This window comes from Babylonia areolata, chromosome 13 (assembly GCF_041734735.1).
Source record: "Babylonia areolata isolate BAREFJ2019XMU chromosome 13, ASM4173473v1, whole genome shotgun sequence".
In the NCBI taxonomy this organism is placed as follows: Eukaryota; Metazoa; Mollusca; class Gastropoda; order Neogastropoda; family Buccinidae; genus Babylonia; species Babylonia areolata.
This window is the reverse complement of record NC_134888.1, coordinates 3,590,869-3,610,677: the sequence shown is the minus strand read 5'-3', so window position 1 is coordinate 3,610,677 and position 19,809 is coordinate 3,590,869. Positions and strand designations below refer to the sequence as shown.

At 40.0% G+C, this 19,809-nt stretch overlaps 1 protein-coding gene across 1 annotated transcript in view; it reads right to left on the bottom strand.

Moving 5' to 3' along the window:
* The window catches only part of LOC143288994 (DNA polymerase alpha catalytic subunit-like), an 81,527-nt gene that overhangs the window by 48,110 nt on the left and 13,608 nt on the right, over positions 1 to 19,809 (bottom strand). Inside the window, exons 7-16 of the mRNA XM_076597735.1 lie at positions 18,375 to 18,528; positions 14,804 to 14,942; positions 13,272 to 13,377; positions 11,072 to 11,241; positions 8,524 to 8,636; positions 6,710 to 6,826; positions 3,495 to 3,569; positions 1,470 to 1,543; positions 968 to 1,032; positions 32 to 69 (exon numbers count right to left, since the gene is read on the bottom strand). Coding sequence (XP_076453850.1) covers positions 32 to 69; positions 968 to 1,032; positions 1,470 to 1,543; positions 3,495 to 3,569; positions 6,710 to 6,826; positions 8,524 to 8,636; positions 11,072 to 11,241; positions 13,272 to 13,377; positions 14,804 to 14,942; positions 18,375 to 18,528 — 1,051 coding nt within the window. The remainder of the gene's footprint in view (positions 1 to 31; positions 70 to 967; positions 1,033 to 1,469; positions 1,544 to 3,494; positions 3,570 to 6,709; positions 6,827 to 8,523; positions 8,637 to 11,071; positions 11,242 to 13,271; positions 13,378 to 14,803; positions 14,943 to 18,374; positions 18,529 to 19,809) is intronic.

The following is a 19,809-nucleotide window of genomic DNA, read 5'->3' as shown; positions in this document are numbered from 1 at the left end:
AGGCGTGGGGGGGGGCAAAAACTATACTTACTTCCACTTTACACCAACTTATAGATGGATTCACCGGCTCTGCAAAGAGAAAATGGACATCCATAGTTTTGAAAAACCAGAAGAGGGCTAAAAAATAAAATAAAATTAAAAATTAAAAAATCTTACTTTACCCCTAGCAATGTCTTTTGTTGATTTCTGGATACAAAATGTTTCCGCGCCATCATACAGAAAGTAAGAGTAATCAACCTAAGATACATAAGTGTCCACATATTTATTAAAGCCCAGCCCCCCCCCCCCTCCCCCCCCCTGTCTTCCCAACACTCTTTTCATGACCAATAAAACTGTAATTTTTCAACTTCCTCATGCTTTGTGATCCGTTGATGTCATCTTTGTTCACACCATATTCTGTGATTAAATCACAGCAAAGTGCATACGGACTGCAACAGATAATAATAATGATAGAATTTATATAGCGCTGAATCTTGTGCGGAGACAAATGAAAGCACTCTCGCACCTGTCATTCACACGCATGCATAACTCTAAAACTGGAGAAGAAACTGAAGACAAGGAAGAGGCAGGGGAGGGAGGCTATCTTGTGAAAAGGTGGGTTTTAAGGCCAGACTTGGAAAAAGCTGAGTGCGGAGACCTGACGAAGCGAAAGAGGAAGTTCATTCCAAATGCAAGGTCCAGAGACAGAGAAAGAACGGCGTCCAACAGTGGAGTGTTTGAATCTGGGTATGCGTAAACAGAGTGGATCCGAAGCCGATCGTAGGCAGTGAGATGGAATGTAGAGGTGAAGGCAGCCACAAAGACAGGACGGGGCAGATTTGTGAATACATTTATAACACAGAGCGCTGATCTTGTACTTTATTCTGTGTGAGACAGAATGTTGACCTCTAATTACTCAACTCTAGCTAACCAAATGAACAAACATTGAAAAGAAACTGAAAAGGTACAGATAAACCCAATGACTTACGGACATTATGCAAATCTAGCCAACAGGGGCCTTTCATTTTGCGATCAATCACCAGGTTTTCCAAGCTGCAACACATACAAGGATTATTACTTTTCATGTTTACAACTTTCCCTTTTTTTAAAAATTACAACGTACACACACACACCCACACGCTAAAAAAAAGAGATAATATTTATATAAAAAGACTATATTCAAATACAATTGTAGAATCTAGAAAACCAGTACGAAACATTACTATCTTTTGTAAAACGATATCCACATCAATAATTCTGGTAGCTTGTACAAAAGCATTAATAACCAACAAATCTCATAGATCAAAACTAATGGGCAGATCTTAGACCAGCAAAATGTGCTCGTTAATAGTGCAAAAAAACAGTAATTCCATCCATACTAATAGGCAGATCTTTTAGCATCAAGTTCTCGTTGACAGTGCGCACATGTAAAGAACTGAAAACTCCATCTATACCCATGTGCCAGTCTGGTACAAACGGAAATCCTGTACCTGCTGGTGCGAGTTCCAAACACGTGGCTGAAGGTTTCTCCTTGAAGATCTGAAGGCAGAACTGGTAAGTCAGCCTGAAAAAAAAGTTCAATAGAACTCATTGTTTATGAATGCTTTTTTTTGGTTTTTTTCCCTTAACTCTTTCACTGCCATAGGCTTGACAGGCGCAATAGCCGAATGGTTAAAGTGTTGGACTTTCAATCTGGGGGTCCCGGGTTCGAATCACAGTAACGGTGCCTGGTGGGTAAAGGGTGGAGATTTTTCCAATCTCCCAGGTCAGCAGACCTGCTAGTTCCTGAACCCCTTTCGTGTGTATATGCAAGCAGAAGATCAAATACGCATGTTAAAGATCCTGTAATCCGTGTCAGCGTTCGGTGGGTTATGGAAACAAGGATATACCCAGTATGCACCCCCCCAAAAACGGAGTATGGCTGCCTACATGGCGGGGTAAAAAACGGGCATACACGTAAAAGCCCACTAGTGTACATGATACAAATGAAGGTGGGAGTTGCAGCCCACGAACGAAAAAGAAGAAGAAGAAGACGGCCATTGGCGACATTAGTCAACATCGACAGGTCATGGCGATAAGACCATTTGCCCAACACTCACCTTATATCACAGATTGACATAAGTTTACATTTGGGCCAACAGCAAAGTGAGAGCTCTCTGATCAATGGTTTCTCCAGTCAATGGGAAATCATTTACAGCTTAGTCTTTTGTGAAGGACTATGACTCTCAAACTAGGAGGCAAAATTGCACTGGCTCTTAGTGCTGCAGCCTTGTGGGCTAGTTGGCCTTTGGGAACCACCCCAACACCAACTGTCCTAAAACCCTCTTGGCAGAGAGAGTGGGGATGTAACTTGGGCAAGACACTCTCCACTATAATCAAATTCTAGCCCAAATAGTCGGAACAGCAGTTACCTCCTCTGCTGTTCTGATGGTCATAGTCGGACACGACTGACAATCATATATAAAAAGCTTGACAGCTGCAGCCAGTTTCCTGCCACTAGAACAATGACTAACCTTTGCCCCCTGACCCAGTCTGAAGTGAACAAGTCCATTGTGTTGTTCTGACATGAACCTCTTCTTCTTCTTCTGCGTTCGTGGGCTTCAACTCCCACGTTCACTCGTATATACGCGAGTGGGCTTTTTACGTGTATGACCGTTTTTACCCCGCCATGTAGGCAGCCATACTCCGCTTTCGGGGGTGTGCATGCTGGGTATGTCCTTGTTTCCATAACCCGCCGAACGCGGACATGGATTACAGGATCTTTAACGTGCGTATTTGATCTTATGCTTGCATATACACATGAAGGGGGTTCAGGCACTGGCAGGTCTGCACATATGTTGACCTGGGAGATCGTAAAAATCTCCACCCTTTACCCACCAGGCGCTGTCACCGTGATTCGAACCCGGGACCCTCAGATTGACAGTCCAACGCTTTAACCACTCGGCTATTGCGCCCGTCGTACACTGCTATAATTTCCACGAAAGGAAGAATCCACTTTGACAGTAAAATAACAGACAGAACACAAAAGGGTGGGGGGAAAAAAACTGCATTGACAAGCTCTCCCCTGGAACATCAGCCGAAACTTCACACAGCAATCTCCAATGTCAAAAAGTAATACTTATTTTCCTTCTTCATTCATGGGCTGCAACTCCCATGTTCACTTGTATGTACACGAGTGGGCTTCTACGTGCATGACCGTTTTTACCCCACCATGAAGGCAGCCATACTCCGCTTTTGGGGGTGTGCATGCTGGGTATGTTCTTGTTTCCATAACCCACTGAACGCTGACATGGATTACAGTATCTTCAACGTGCGTATTTGATCTTGTGCGTGCTTATATACACAAAAGGGGTTCAGGCACTAGCAGGTCTGCACATATGTTGACCTGGGAGATCGGAAAAATCTCTGCCGCTTACCCACCAGGTTCTGTTACCGAGATTAAAAAGTTATTCTCCTCCACCCAGAACAACAGCGACTTTCTCTGAACCACACAATGACACAAAAAAACTACTTACCGCATAGTGTACCTCAAGGTAGTCAGATTCAGAGGGCACCTCGCTTTTTTCGAAAGCATATTTCTTGGTCCCTTTCTGTGGAAGAAGAAGAAGAAATGACAATCTTTGACTGGATGGTTGATTTATTTTACACTGTTCATACAAATAATTTGTGTTTCTGAATAAATAACGCAAAAGAATTTGTTTTACATTGTTCATAGAAATAATCTGTGTTCATGAATAAACGACACAAAATAAATTCATCTATCTTACATTGTTCATACATATAATTTGAGTTTCTGAATAAATAATACAACATAATTTATTTCTTTTACACTGTTCATAGAAATAATATCTGTTTCCGAATAAATGACACAAAATAAATTCATTATTCTTATGCTGTTTGTGCAAATCACTAGTGTTTGTCAATAAATGACACCAACAGATTCAATTGCTGTTGTAGCTAATGCCAATATCCATTTCTTGGTACTCAAAACAATTACCAAAAATGTTCTTTCAAGGATACAGGACCATGGACCTTCTGACAATACAAAACAGGCTATTTACTATAATCAGCTAATACTGCAATGAAAAAGAAGATATGTTTATGGAATTATTTTCTTTTCTGTTTCAACAAATCATAGTATAACAAGAGAGGCAAGGCCTTCAAGACTCACTTGTGATACACTAAAAAAAAATATTAAAAAATCGAGGCTTTTTATGTATTGAGTATAATTTCAAAATGTAATGTTTAAGATGAGAAAGATCAGTTTAAAGCAAATTAAGTCCCCCAGCATTAATTACAGAGTAATTTCCCTTCTTTACTATCTGCACCAAAACGTTTGCAAAATAAATAAACTTCCATGCTCAGCAAAAGAAGTTCCTGTTTGAACAAAAAATGATAATAATGACTGCTCTTGTTGTTGGATCAGAATATCAGATCAAAGTGCCAAGTTTAGAGAATACAAAAAATATAAATATAACAGTAAATGCAGTTTGCATATAATTAGGCTTTGTGCCGTTCCCAGAGGTGCAATATTGTTTTAAACAAGATGACTGGAAAGAACTGAATTTTTCCTATTTTTATGCCTAATTTGGTGTCAACTGACAAAGTATTTGCAGAGAAAATGGCAACGTTAAAGTTTACCACGGACACACAGACACACACAGACAACCGAACACCGGGTTAAAACATAGACTCACTTTGTTTACACAAGTGAGTCAAAAACTGTACGGTGGACCATCTGGTCGAAGCCTCTGAAACTAAAATCATATCTGAAGCTGAACCTGAACCTTCCAATTTACATTTCTTGGTCTCCCATCTCCGACTCCTAAAGTAGCTAGTGACAAAATATCATGCATCCAAGTACTGAAACATATCCATAGAATGTTTTCAGAAATTTTAAACTCCAGTCCAGTTGGTATCCTCCTTTGATGTATTATATTTAATACTGTTATTCATATTTACATTGTTGTAGGTTAATACTTGTTGATATGCATATACATATTCTCCTTCCCATGACAACTCATTCAATACACACCACAACCTCTTTAGACTTTTTCTTATAATATACTTTTCCTCTGATACATAACATGAACTTTTTTTTCTTTTCTTTTTTTAACACTAATATTCACATGCATTCCCTTTCCTTTATACACTACTTTACTCCTTTCCATCTAAAAACACTTATAGTAAATAGACGTTAAACTGAAGAAAACATATCCATAAATGTAGTAAGTTCAAGACTTCATTCACATATAAATTATGCACTCAAATATGATATCCGAGAACTAAAATGCGTCCATGAATGTAGTTAAGATTTCATTCATTAAAATACACACTCTGTGTGTGTGTCTGTCTGCCTGCCTGTCTACCAGGTTGACCACCTGACTGTCTTTATGACTGATTTTAACTTTCGTACACGTTATTGTATAATTTGTACAACTTCCTTCCATGTTACTGTCTTGAGTCCTTTTTTTTTTCTTTTTCTTTCCCCCCCCCCACATCCCCTGAATCAGTAAATGAAAAGTTGTAGGCTTTTTCTTGTATAGGCGATTTATTCCATAATCGCTACTGATTACAATGACACAATTATGGAATTCTGGGTACTGGTCTTGGTTACTGTCTCGTTCTGAGTTGATTGTGTAATGGACTATGTATAAGTATAATGACTTACATCTGTTATTGTTAATGTTCACTGTATTCGGAATTTTTTTCTTTCCTTTTTTTTTCTCCTTTTCTTTTCCATCTATTCTGAATTGTTATAATGAATTCATATACGAAATAAAACGGTGGTCAACAAAAGAAAATCCGGGATAAAAACAAAAAAACAACAAAACCCGGTGTTCGGTTGTGTGTGTGTGTGTGTGTGTGTGTGTGTGTGTGTCCATGGTAAACTTTAACATTGCCATTTTCTCTGCAAATACTTTGTCAGTTGACACCAAATTTGGCTTCTTCTTTTTTAAAATTTTTGTGCCCATCCCAGAGGTGCAATATTGTTTTAAACAAGATGACTGGAAAGAACTGAATTTTTCCTATTTTTATGCCTAATCTGGTGTCAACTGACATGGAAAGAACTGAATTTTTCCTATTTTTATGCCTAATCTGGTGTCAACTGACAAAGTATTTGCAGAGAAAATGTCAATGTTAAAGTTTACCACGGACACACAAACACACAGACAACCGAACACCGGGTTAAAACATAGACTCACTTTGTTTACACAAGTGAGTCAAACACACACACACACACACTCAAATATATTCAAGTCCCAAAACATGTCCACTAATGTAGTTAGGTCAAGACTTCAATCATTAGAATACACACTTACAACACGAACACCTGCAGCCTGGGACTAAGACTTCAATCATCAGAATACACACTTACAACACAAACGCCTGCAGCCTGGGACTAAGACTTCAATCATCAGAATACACACTTACAACACAAACGCCTGCAGCCTGGGACTAAGACTTTAATCCTTAGAATACACACTTACAACACAAACGCCTGCAGCCTGGGACTAAGACTTCAATCATCAGAATACACACTTACAACACGAACACCTGCAGCCTGGGACTAAGATCTCACGAACACCTGCAGCCTGGGACTAAGACTTCAATTATCAGAATACACACTTACAACACGAACACCCGCAGCCTGGGACCTTCAGCATCTCATGCCTGTGGATCTCAGGAACCTGATGTGTACAAACCAAAGGCAGCGCCAGAAACCCACCTTAGACTTGAACTTGGAGATCCTGTGCTTTTCAGAGACGGTGGTGTTGAACTCCTGATAGACGTCCATCATGGTCACTGGTTCGTCCGTGCTCACTTGGTTCTTCACATCCATCTTCTGCGACCACCACCGCACCACAACTACTGCCACCGCGCATCACTGACTGCCAAGTTATCTACGCACGACACGCTTACTACCAAGTCATCTCAGTATCAGATATTTTTTACCAAGTCATCCAAGTATACTACTAAGTCACCTCGGTGTAAAACACACACTACCAAGTCACCTCAGAGTAAAACACACACTACCAAGTCACCTCAGTGTAAAACACACACTACAAAGTCATCTCAGAGTAAAGCACACACTACCAAGCCATCTCAAGAGTAAAAAACACACTACCAAGTCACCTCAGAGTAAAACACACATTACCAAGTCAACCCAGTGTAAAACACACACTATCAAGTCATCTCAGGGTAAAACACACATTACCAAGTCATCTCAGTGTAAAACACACACTACCAAGTCATCTCAGTGTAAAACACACACTACCAAGTCATCTCAGAGTAAAACACACACTACCAAGTCACCTCAGTGTAAAACACACACTATCAAGTCATCTCAGTGTAAAACACACACTACCAAGTCATCTCAGAGTAAAGCACACACTACCAAGCCATCTCAAGAGTAAAAAACACACTACCAAGTCACCTCAGAGTAAAACACACATTACCAAGTCAACCCAGTGTAAAACAAACACTATCAAGTCATCTCAGGGTAAAACACACATTACCAAGTCATCTCAGTGTAAAACACACATTACCAAGTCATCTCAGTGTAAAACACACACTACCAAGTCACCTCAGATTAAAACACACATTAACAAGTCAACCCAGTGTAAAACACACACTATCAAGTCATCTCAGGGTAAAACACACATTACCAAGTCATCTCAGTGTAAAACACACACTACCAAGCCATCTCAGTGTAAAACACACACTACCAAGTCACCTCAGAGTAAAACACACACAAACGAGTCATTTCAGCATAAAACACTCACATCTCAACATGAAAGTCACTACCAAGTCATCACAGTACAAAACAGTCACTAACAAGTCATCTCAGTGTAAAGCACCAAGTCATCTCGGTGTAAAACACCAAGCCGTCTCAGTGTAAAACACCAAGCCGTCTCAGTGTAAAACACCAAGCCATCTCAGTGTAAAACACCAAGCCATCTTGATGTAAAGCACCAAGTCATCTCAGTGAAAAACATCAAGTAATCTCAGTGTCGAACACCAAGTCATCTCAGTGTAAAACATCAAGTAATCTCAGTGTCGAACACCAAGTCATCTCAGTGTAAAACAGCAAGTTATCTCAGAAAACTATTTTCCTTGTGTGTTTTGTAACATGCACTGACTGGCCAATGAAAACCAACAAGCCTGGAAACAGCTGGAGAGACTAACAAATGCACTTCACCCATTTTCATCATGAGGGGACACAAACAGTCAAACATCTGTTAAAGGACAAGCCATTTTCACCCTAACTGCAGAAAGTCTGAAATTAATCGTGCAGTAGATTGCTGAATGTTCTAATTGAGGATTATATAATTAAAAAAAATAATATAATAAAATGAAAAAAAAAAAACAAACCAGCCTGCAAAACTTTAGCTGCACACAATGGACTTATTTGATAATGAATATCAATATGATAAAACAGCAAGTACTAAAATAATGATCAAACTCAACGAATCAAACAAACCTCATGATATATCAATGTTTTCCATACAACGAAGGAACACTGGACTTTTTTTCACTTACAGTGGGACGTGGCAGAATGTAAATTTTGCGCTCAATGTTCTTGACCGTGACGCAGCAGCTGACGTGTGCTTTGGCTGACTCAATCCACACCTTTCCAAACAGGTACACAGTCCCTGCCGATCAGATATACAGTCACAGCAATCACGGACTAATATTACAACTGATCATGGATTACCCTTTCACAGACGGGCGCAATAGCTGAATGGTTAAAGCGTTGGACTGTCAATCTGAGGGTCCCGGGTTCGAATCACGGTGACGGCGCCTGGCGGGTAAAGGGTGGAGATTTTTACGATCTCCCAGGTCAACATATGTGCAGACCTGCCAGTGCCTGAACCCCCTTCGTGTGTACACACAGGCAGAAGATCAAATATGCACGATAAAGATCCTGTAATCCATGTCAGCGTTCGGTGGGTTATGGAAACAAGAACATACCCAGCATGCACACCCCTGAAAGCGGAGTATGGCTGCCTACATGGCGGGTTAAAAACGGTCATACACATAAAAGCCCACTCACGTATATACGAGTGAACATGGGAGTTGCAGCCCACGAACGCAAAAGAAAGAAAAGAAAGAAAGAAACCCTTTCACAGTTCAAGTCACAAATGATCATTCATCCTTTTTTTCTTTTTCATGCGGGTATGACAAAATGTTCAGCGTATCAGCATGGCCACAGATTTCTTCACACAGCATGCAGAGAAAAACATACATGTATACAGGTAACCTACTTCCGGGAGGTTATCGGCCATAGCTACTTTCGTTTTCTCCGCATAGGCGGGTAGTAGTTTGCACAGGACAGGAATCAGACTCCCTGCCAGACTCTGCACTAGTAGGTCACGGTAAAGTATGTGTAGTTAAACTTCCTTTTTCTCCCACAATACTGACAACATACAAGTCTTTGTCAGCTCTCACTTATCAGCAGGGAGAAGAGAGAATTGTCTTCCTTGCTTCTGCCTTAAAAACATTTTTATTAAATCAACTCACTCCGGACGATATAGCGTTCCAGACGTAAGGTACCGTTCCGTTCCGGACGACAGAATGCTATAGCGGTTTCGACAATTAAAATTTTTTCTACGCTTTCCTCATGGGGTAGCATAACAATCGCAACTACACCTGACATTGCGAACGTGTCAAGGGTTGAATGGAAAGTTTCTTCATGAGATTCCGTAACAACACACACCACAGTGAGCCAGCAAGTTCAGGACCCCACACGACAAGCTAATCTGCATACATATCAAAAATGGCGTTGCAGGCGATACTAGTGGACATTTTTTTTTTAGCAAACTATATCATGACAGCGGCTTTTACTGCTGCTGAAGTGATTGAAATGCTTCATACTGAAGGTTTCAACATCGACAAGGATGATGAAGACGTTGAATAAAGTATCTGCAGGGAAGAAATCAATCAGCAAAAAGGTACTGAAAGCGACTCAGCTTCTGAGAGCAGTGAAAAGGGAGGGGAGTGGGTGTTCACATGACGTGAGGAGAGGGGTCAGTGGGTCAAGTACAGTATGTTTCATTCAGTTACTTTATGTTTTGTATTTTTTGTGATTTTTTTCCTAACCCTTACAAATGGGTCGTCTGTAGAGAAAAGCAAGGGAGAGAACTATTTGTCCAGAAAGAATTAAAAAACAAACAAACAAAAAAACCCAGCAAGTATGTTCTGATTCACACTGAAAACTCAACATCTGCAATCCCTTAAAACGGAGTATGGCTTCCTATTTGTCGGGTTAAAAATGGTCATACACTTAAAACCCCACTGGTACATATGAGTAAATGTGGGAGTTGCAGCCCATGAATGAAAAAACAAAACAAAAACAACCTGGGGTGTTCCCATGGCGTTGACCATTTGTCAATTTTTCACCAGGGGATTTAAAAAATAAGATAAAAAAAGAAAAACAAGCGAAGCAAGGCCTTCAAGACTCACTTGTGATACACTTCGAAAAAAAAAAACCCAAGCTTTTTATGTATTCAGTATACTTTCAAAATGTAATGTTTAAGATGAGAAAGATCATTTTAAAGCAAATTAAGTCCCCTAGCATTAATTACAGAGTAATTTCCCTTTTTTACTATCTGCACCAAAACGTCTGCAAAATAAATAAAAATTCCATGCTTAGCAAAAGAAGTTCCTGTTTGAACAAAAAATGATAATAATGACTCCTCTTGTTGTTGTGTCAGAATAAGAGGTCAAAGTGCCAAGTTTAGAGAATACAAAAAATATAAATATAACAGTAAATGCAGTTTGCATATAATTAGGCTTCTTTTTTTTATTTTTTTGTGCCCATCCCAGAGGTGCAATATTGTTTTAAACAAGATGACTGGAAAGAACTGAATTTTTCCTATTTTTATGCCAAATTTGGTGTCAACTGACAAAGTATTTGCAGAGAAAATGTCAATGTTAAAGTTTACCACGGACACACAGACAACAGAACACCGGGTTAAAACATAGACTCACTTTGTTTACACAAGTGAGTCAAAAAAAAGAACGAAACAATCTCTACACAAAAACAACGCAAGCAAAAGCTCAGTTCTCCAAAACTGCTTCACGATACCTGGCTGTTTATAGGGGTCTTCAAATGCGTCCAGCCAGTAGAATCGCAGGACCTGGGTCCCATCGTCATCCGAGACCAACGGCAGCTCTGACGAGTCCACCTGGATATCTATTTCTGTCTGGGCGGCGTCCTCACATCTGACACTTTCCCAGCCTGTTGGTCGTTCCTCACTGCAAACCCACACATCAAAACAGAGTAGAGCTTTCAGCAAAAAAACCCAAAAAACAACCAAAAAACAAAAAATAGTAAAACAGAGTATACCTTAAAAAAAGAAAAAAAAGAAGTGGAAATCATAAGGTAAAGAAACAGGTAACACTCAAAGAAAACGAAAGTAATATTTTTTTCCACAGTATATTTTTCTATTTCCAGTTACTTATCATTTTAACTCTCTCCATACGAACGGCGAAAGAGACGACGTTGACAGCGTTTCACCCCAATTACCATCATCAAAATATTGCAAGCGGAAGGCTCTTATACTGAAGACGTGAATGTTGACAAAGAATACCACAATTCTGATGACGGAAGCTAAAGGTTGGGTCATTCAGACACCCACTGGACATCCGAGGGGTCTGTGTAGAGGAGAACAGAGGACTGGCCGTACTGAGTGAGTTAATAGACCACCATGCATATGTGAACGAAACAGACTTACCACTTTAATAGACCACCATGCATATGTGAACGAAACAGACTTATCACTTTAATAGACCACCATGCATATGTGAACGAAACAGACTTATCACTTTAATAGACCACCATGCGTATGTGAACAAAACAGACTATCATTTTAATAGACCACCATGCATATGTGAACGAAACAGACTTATCACTTTAATAGACCACCATGCATATGTGAACGAAACAGACTTATCACTTTAATAGACCACCATGCATATGTGAATGAAACAGACTTATCACTTTAATAGACCACCATGCGTATGTGAACGAAACAGACTTATCACTTTAATAGACCACCATGCATATGTGAACGAAACAGACTTATCACTTTAATAGACCACCATGCGTATGTGAACGAAACAGACTTATCACTTTAATAGACCACCATGCATATGTGAATGGAACAGACCTTCTTTTCTTTTCACAGAGGTTGGCAGGTAGGTGTTACATGAAACGAACTGTGAGAAAGAAGTGTGTGTGTGTGTGCGCATGTGTGTGCATGAGCTTATGAGTGTGTGTTTGTGAGTTGGCTTTTTTTTTTTGTGTGTTTTTTTGGGTTTTTTTTTTTTTGTTATTTCTTTGTCTTCCCCTCTGTCTCCCAAGCTCAGTATTTCCTAAAAGGATTTTTTTTTGTTTCAAGGCCGCTGGATTTTTATACATGGCCATACTAACGTGGTTTCCTTTTTTTCAAATGATAAACACAATGTGCAACATACTGTGCTGAGAGACAGCCGAGTAACAAGAGCAAAACCCACATTTATTCAATTATTCATTTATCATGTCGCAAAGTAGAAACACCCTTGCAAATTCTTAATGCTCGCTGTAGTACTCTGCAATAGCTTACTGTGTTAATGGTGTACTTCATCTTCAGTGATATGTATGACCTGTACAAAATAATGATATAATGATGATGTTTCAATATCAGAAATATAACCTTCAATGCAAGCGAAAAAGAAAAAAACAAAAACAAAAAAACAAGGTCATCTGTAATGAACTGGAGATCGTGTGTGTATGGTTCCTGTGGGTGCGTGTATATGTGTGTGTCACTGAGTGCGTGCGCGAGTAATGTGTTTGGGTATGTGGCTTGTGTTCATTGGTGCATGGGTGCGTGCGTGCACCCGTGTGCATGTATGTGTGTGTGTGCACATTGTGTGTTTTGTGTGTTTGTATGTAGGTATGTATGTATGTATCTACGAATATATGCATGCGTATACGTGCTTGTGTTCTTTCAATTTCAATTGTCTACTTTTGTTGTTGTTGTCGTTATCATTTTTTTAAATACCTGTTGCATTTCTTGAGCTAATCAACTAACATGACCTTAATTGTTTTCTCTCACCTATGTTTCAAATTATATGCATATGTTTGTGTGGGGATGTTTGAGTGAATGTTTTTTTTAATTTTTTAATTTTTATTTTTAGTGCTATTGTAAAGCGCATAGAGCTTCTAGAATATGCGCTATAGCAAGAAGTCTTAATAAATAAATAAAAGAAATAAAAGAAAAAGAAAACAGGAAAACCGTGCTGACCTGACAAGGCCAGACTTGTTCTGCACTGAGCTGTCATCAGTTTCCTGCTGCATCGACAAGTCGTCGTCATCGTCAAAATTGATGTCCGTCAGGTCCATGGCTTCTTCTGGAAAAGACGGGGCTTTCAACATCAGTCACAGGAAATGCTAACAGAAAAATGAATGAAGAAATAGATAGAAATATATTTTAAATTAACAAATCAATGTAATACAGGGCAATCAATTTATTTTCTCTTTTTTCTTCAGCTGGAAATGGATTTTAAAAAGATATATTAACTCTCTCCATACGAACAGCGAAAGAGACGACGTTAACAGCGTTTCTCCCCAATTACCACCATCAAAATATTACAAGCGGAAGGCTCTTATACTGAAGACGTGAATGTTGACAAAGAATACCACAATTCTGACGACGGAAGCTAAAGGTTGGGTCATTCAGACACCCACTGGACATCCGAGGTGTCTGTGTAGAGGAGAAGAGAGGACTGGCCGTACTGAGTGAGTTAACAGATCAATGTAATAATACTACAAGGCAATCAATATATTTTCTTTCTTTTCTTCAGCTGTCAATGGTTCATGCGAATAAAAAAAAATCAGTGCTGTCATGCATTATTTTGGCGTGTGTAGAAAAAGTGATCAAAAACTAAAAGACAATAAACCTGCTTTATCAATCATTTCTTTAAGACTCCTTTGAATAGAAAGATCCTGTCTAACTCAGACAAAAAATTAAGCAGATTAATAAAATAAAATAAAATGGGTTTTTAAAAAAGAACAGTGAAACAGCTCATTTCACAAATAAGCCAAATCTCCGGTTCCATCGTGAAGATAATGAAGTTTCACAAAAACACAAAATGAAAATGTAAAGTTCATGCTCTGCACCCCTAGAACACCCCTCTGTCCCAATGTGTGTAAATTACTGTAAATTACCTTGTAAACACCCTGTATGAAGAACCCCCCCTCCAGTTCTGTGTTGCCCCATCACCTGCACCGTTTCATTGACATCACTCCCACATCTGCCCATTCCAAGTCACCCATGCACGGCCACACCTGGCGTTCATCTGTGGAGCGATGGCCTAGAGGTAACGCGTCCGCCTAGGAAGTGAGAGAATCTGAATGCGCTGGTTCGAATCACGGCTCAACCGCCGATAATTTCTCCTCCTCCACTACTAGACCTTGAGTGGTGGTCTTGACGCTAGTGATCCGGATGAGACGATAAACCGAGGTCCCATGTGCAGCATGCACTTAGCACACGTAAAAGAACCCACAGCAACACAAGGGTTGTTCATGGCAAAATTCTGTAGAAAAATCCACTTTGATAAGAAAAAGAAATAAAACTGCACGCAGGAAAAAATACAAAAAAAAAGAGTGATGCTGTAGTGTAGCGATGCGCTATCCCTGGGGAGACCAGCCCGAATTTCACACAGAGAAATCTGTTGTGATAAAAAAGAGAAATACAAATACAAATCTGTCACTCCTGGAATTAATCAAAAATCACTGCCATGGAAACCAAACCTCACTGTACAGGCCCGCCCTCACCATTGTATTCCACGATTTGCTGAGAGGCTTCCGTCTTGACCGCCTGTGACTCCACTTGTTCGATGTTCTCCTCATCCTCCTCCTCCTCCTTGGGCTCCTCCTTCACCACTACCTCCTGTCTGTTCCGCTTCATCTGTGACTGTCGTCAGTCAATACGTACATGTATAATCAGTCAACAGGGCAGAACTAGCTGCTTCAAATATGTGTGTGTGTGTATGCGCATGCTGTAAAGGAAGTTATGGTATTTCATTCTTCTGCACGGTCCCAAGGTTGTCATAGCCGAGGGGTGGCAATGGGGATAAGCTCCCATTGTCTATAAAATGCCCCTCACGGCGCGCGTCTCCAACAGCCTCTGACAACTAAGTCCAGCTCCTAGCCTGCTCGTGTGGCTTAGATATAAGCCCGGAGGAACTGCTACTACTGATAGGAGAAGGGGCGAAGGCGGGTCACCTGGCGCCTGAAAACCAGTGCTTTGGGTAGATGGGGCTCATCAGTCTGGGAAGACAGCTCATCTAAGAGAAGGAAAACTGATTTCAAACCTCCGCTGCCTTGCGGCCATACCTACTCATAGGAAAGGCTTCGGGAGTCAACCCTGAGGAAAAATCCGGGCAGATGGAGTCCGTTAGCCTCAGCAAGCAGTTCTTCCAAGAGAAGGAAAACTCCCAAGGGAAAACCCGGCCAACTGTAAACTGTTACCAGAACAGGAGATCACCAAAGACGGCACCACAGTGGCCTCTCTAAGGGGCGTGATCTAGTCAAAACCGGCTGTGCACGCACTATACGACACATGGCTACGCAGACGACATTCTTCTGCACGCTTATTTCTGGTATGGTGACACTTTTCTCCAAGTTGTTGATTGCACCATTACTATCGAAATACCTTACCAGTACTGTACTAACGTTTTGTTGTTAAGTATTCCTTTTTGACTCACTTGTGTAAACAAAGAGAGTCTATGTTTTAACCCAGTGTTCGGTTGTCTGTGTGTGTGTGTGTATGTGTGTGTGTGTCTGCACCAAAGACATGCAAAATAAATAAAACTTCCATGCTTAGCAAAAGAAGTTCCTGTTTGAACAAAAAATGATAAAAATGACTGCTCTTGTTGTGTCAGAGTATCAGATCAAAGTGCCAAGTTTAGAGAATTAAAAAAAAAATATATATATATATATAACAGTAAACTCAGTTTGCATATAATTTGGCTTCATTTTTTTTTTTTTGTTGTGCCCATCCCAGAGGTGCAATATTGTTTTAATCAAGATGACTGGAAAGAACTGATTTTTTCCCTATTTTTATGCCAAATTTGGTGTCAACTGATAAAGTATTTGCAGAGAAAATGTCAATGTTAAAGTTTACCACGGACACACACACACACACAGACAACCGAACACCGGGTTAAAACACAGACTCACTTTGTTTACACAAGTGAGTCAAAAAGTGTCATGGAAACAAGCAACAGACAACATTATCAATGACATGATGTTTCTAAACACAATACGGACATATAAGTCATGTGATGGATGTCTTCAGACCCTTCCAAGAACGTAAAAACAATATATCAGATTTTTTCTTTTTTTATAGCTTAAAAAAAAAAAGAAAAAAAGCAAAAAAAAGCAGCTTTTCATGCTAACATTTCTTACCACAGCTATTTTAGGAGCACTGTTAAATGCAGCTCTTTCATGCTAACATTTCTTACCACAGCCATTTTAAGAGCACCGTTAAATGCAGCTCTTTCATGCTAACATTTCTTACCACAGCTATTTTAGGAGCACTGTTAAATGCAGCTCTTTCATGCTAACATTTCTTACCACAGCCATTTTAGGAGAACTGTTCAATGCAGCTCTTTCATGCTAACATTTCTTACCACAGCCATTTTAGGAAAACTGTTCAATGCAGCTCTTTCATGCTAACATTTCTTACCACAGCCATTTTAGGAGAACTGTTCAATGCAGCTCTTTCATGCTAACATTTCTTACCACAGCTATTTTAGGAAAACTGTTCAATGCAGCTCTTTCATGCTAACATTTCTTACCACAGCCATTTTAAGAGCACCATTAAATGCAGCTCTTTCATGCTAACATTTCTTACCACAGCCATTTTAAGAGCACCGTTCAATGCAGCTTTTTCATGCTAACATTTCTTACCACAGCCATTTTACGAGAACTGTTCAATGCAGCTCTTTCATGCTAACATTTCTTACCACAGCCATTTTAAGAGCACCGTTAAATGCAGCTCTTTCATGCTAACATTTCTTACCACAGCCATTTTAGGAGCACTGTTCAATGCAGCTCTTTCATGCTAACATTTCTTACCACAGCTATTTTAGGAGCACTGTTAAATGCAGCTCTTTCATGCTAACATTTCTTACCACAGCCATTTTAGGAGCACTGTTCAATGCAGCTCTTTCATGCTAACATTTCTTACCACAGCCATTTTAGGAGCACTGTTCAATGCAGCTCTTTCATGCTAACATTTCTTACCACAGCCATTTTAGGAGCACTGTTAAATGCAGCTCTTTCATGCTAACATTTCTTACCACAGCCATTTTAGGAGCACTGTTCAATGCAGCTCTTTCATGCTAACATTTCTTACCACAGCCATTTTAGGAGCACTGTTCAATGCAGCTCTTTCATGCTAACATTTCTTACCACAGCTATTTTAGGAAAACTGTTCAACGCAGCTCTTTCATGCTAACATTTCTTACCACAGCCATTTTAGGAGAACTGTTTAATGCAGCTCTTTCATGCTAACATTTCTTACCACAGCCATTTTAAGAGCACCATTAAATGCAGCTCTTTCATGCTAACATTTCTTATCACAGCCATTTTAGGAGCACTGTTAAATGCAGCTCTTTCATGCTAACATTTCTTACCACAGCCATTTTAGGAGAACTGTTCAATGCAGCTCTTTCATGCTAACATTTCTTACCACAGCCATTTTAGGAGCACTGTTAAATGCAGCTCTTTCATGCTAACATTTCTTACCACAGCTATTTTAGGAAAACTGTTCAACGCAGCTCTTTCATGCTAACATTTCTTACCACAGCCATTTTAAGAGCACCATTAAATGCAGCTCTTTCATGCTAACATTTCTTACCACAGCCATTTTAAGAGCACCGTTCAATACAGCTTTTTCATGCTAACATTTCTTACCACAGCCATTTTAAGAGCACCGTTCAATGCAGCTTTTTCATGCTAACATTTCTTACCACAGCCATTTTAGGAGAACTGTTCAATGCAGCTCTTTCATGCTAACATTTCTTACCACAGCCATTTTAGGAGAACTGTTTAATGCAGCTCTTTCATGCTAACATTTCTTACCACAGCTATTTTAGGAGCACCGTTAAATGCAGCTCTTTCATGCTAACATTTCTTACCGGAGCACTGTTAAACGCAGCTCTTTCATGCTAACATTTCTTACCACAGCCATTTTAGGAGAACTGTTTAATGCAGCTCTTTCATGCTAACATTTCTTACCACAGCTATTTTAGGAGCACCGTTAAATGCAGCTCTTTCATGCTAACATTTCTTACCGGAGCACTGTTAAACGCAGCTCTTTCATGCTAACATTTCTTACCACAGCCATTTTAGGAGCACTGCTCAGGTCCAGAGAGCGTTTGGACGTTTTCACCTCCTGTTTCGGGGCGAGAGGCTTGGGCTGGCTGGTCGGAGCCTCTGCCGCTTTCGGTTTCTGGGTGCTGGGTTTCACCAGGAAGGGGTTGACCACTTTTCTGATAACACACAGATTTTTTTCCAATGTGAAGTCACTGGCAGAAACGAAAGCTTAAAATGAAGACAGACAGAACAGTAAACAGGTCTTGAAAGTGACTGCAACGAGTGAGCAGAATTAGTCATATTACACAAAATTTTAGAGTGACCAAATTAACACCACGCCTCTCACGAGTCACATTTCTTACAACACACACACACACACACAAATCTTTTTTTTAAAAAAATACATAAACAGTCTGAGGAAAAAAAAAAAAAAAAAAAAAAGCCCTGAAGCAGAACATGAAATGCCTATTTTCAAGAGGAGTGATGGCCTAGAGGTAACGCATCCGCCTAGGAAGCGAGAGAATCTGAGTGCGCTGCTTCGAATCACAGCTCAGCCGCCGATATTTTCTCCCCCTCCATGAGACCTTGAGTGGTGGTCTGGACGCTAGTCATTCGGATGAGACGATAAACTGAGGTCCCGTGTGCAGCATGCACTTTGCGCACGTAAAAGAACCCACAGCAACAACACGGTTGTTCCTGGCAAAATTCTGTAGAAAAATCCACTTCGATAGGAAAAACAAATAAAACTGCATGCAATAAAAAAAATAAAAAAAAACGGGTGGCACTGTAGTGTAGCGATGCGCTCTCCCTGGGGAAAGCAGCCCGAATTTCACACAGAGAAATCTGTTGTGATAAAAAGAAATACAAATACAAGTCTTGGGGTAAGATAAATGAGTAAAATACAGACAGTGAACGGACCAGGAAGTCAATTCTCTCTAATTTTACACACTCACTTGGATACACCACCAAGTTTTAACCCTTTCACCACCAGTCAGTTTAGAGAGCAAATTAACCTTGTGCAGGAACCACAGAAAAGATGGTGTCAAAGAATAGCTGGGAATTCCCCTGTGATGTGTAGAAAAAAAATAGGCCAATCCTACCACTGAAAATTAAGAGCATTAGGTTAATACACAAAAGGCCCATCATTATCTGGTTGCACTTCAGTGACATGGGTGCTTTACCTAGCTGGTGCCGAAATGCGACCATGGCGGTGAAAGGGTTAAAACAAGCCTCTCAGCTATGAAGTTACCTTTGAGTTTCCCTCCAAACCTCTAAAATATCTAAGAAAGAAAGAAAGAAAGGAAGGAAGGAATGAAGGAAGAAAGGACAGAAGGAGACATTCTCAATCATTTGGATACACTACCAAGTTTCAAACAAGCCTAAGCAATGAAGTCATTCCAACTTCTAAAAAAACACCTCAGTATATTTTTCAGAGGGGAAAAGAAAAAAAAAAAGAC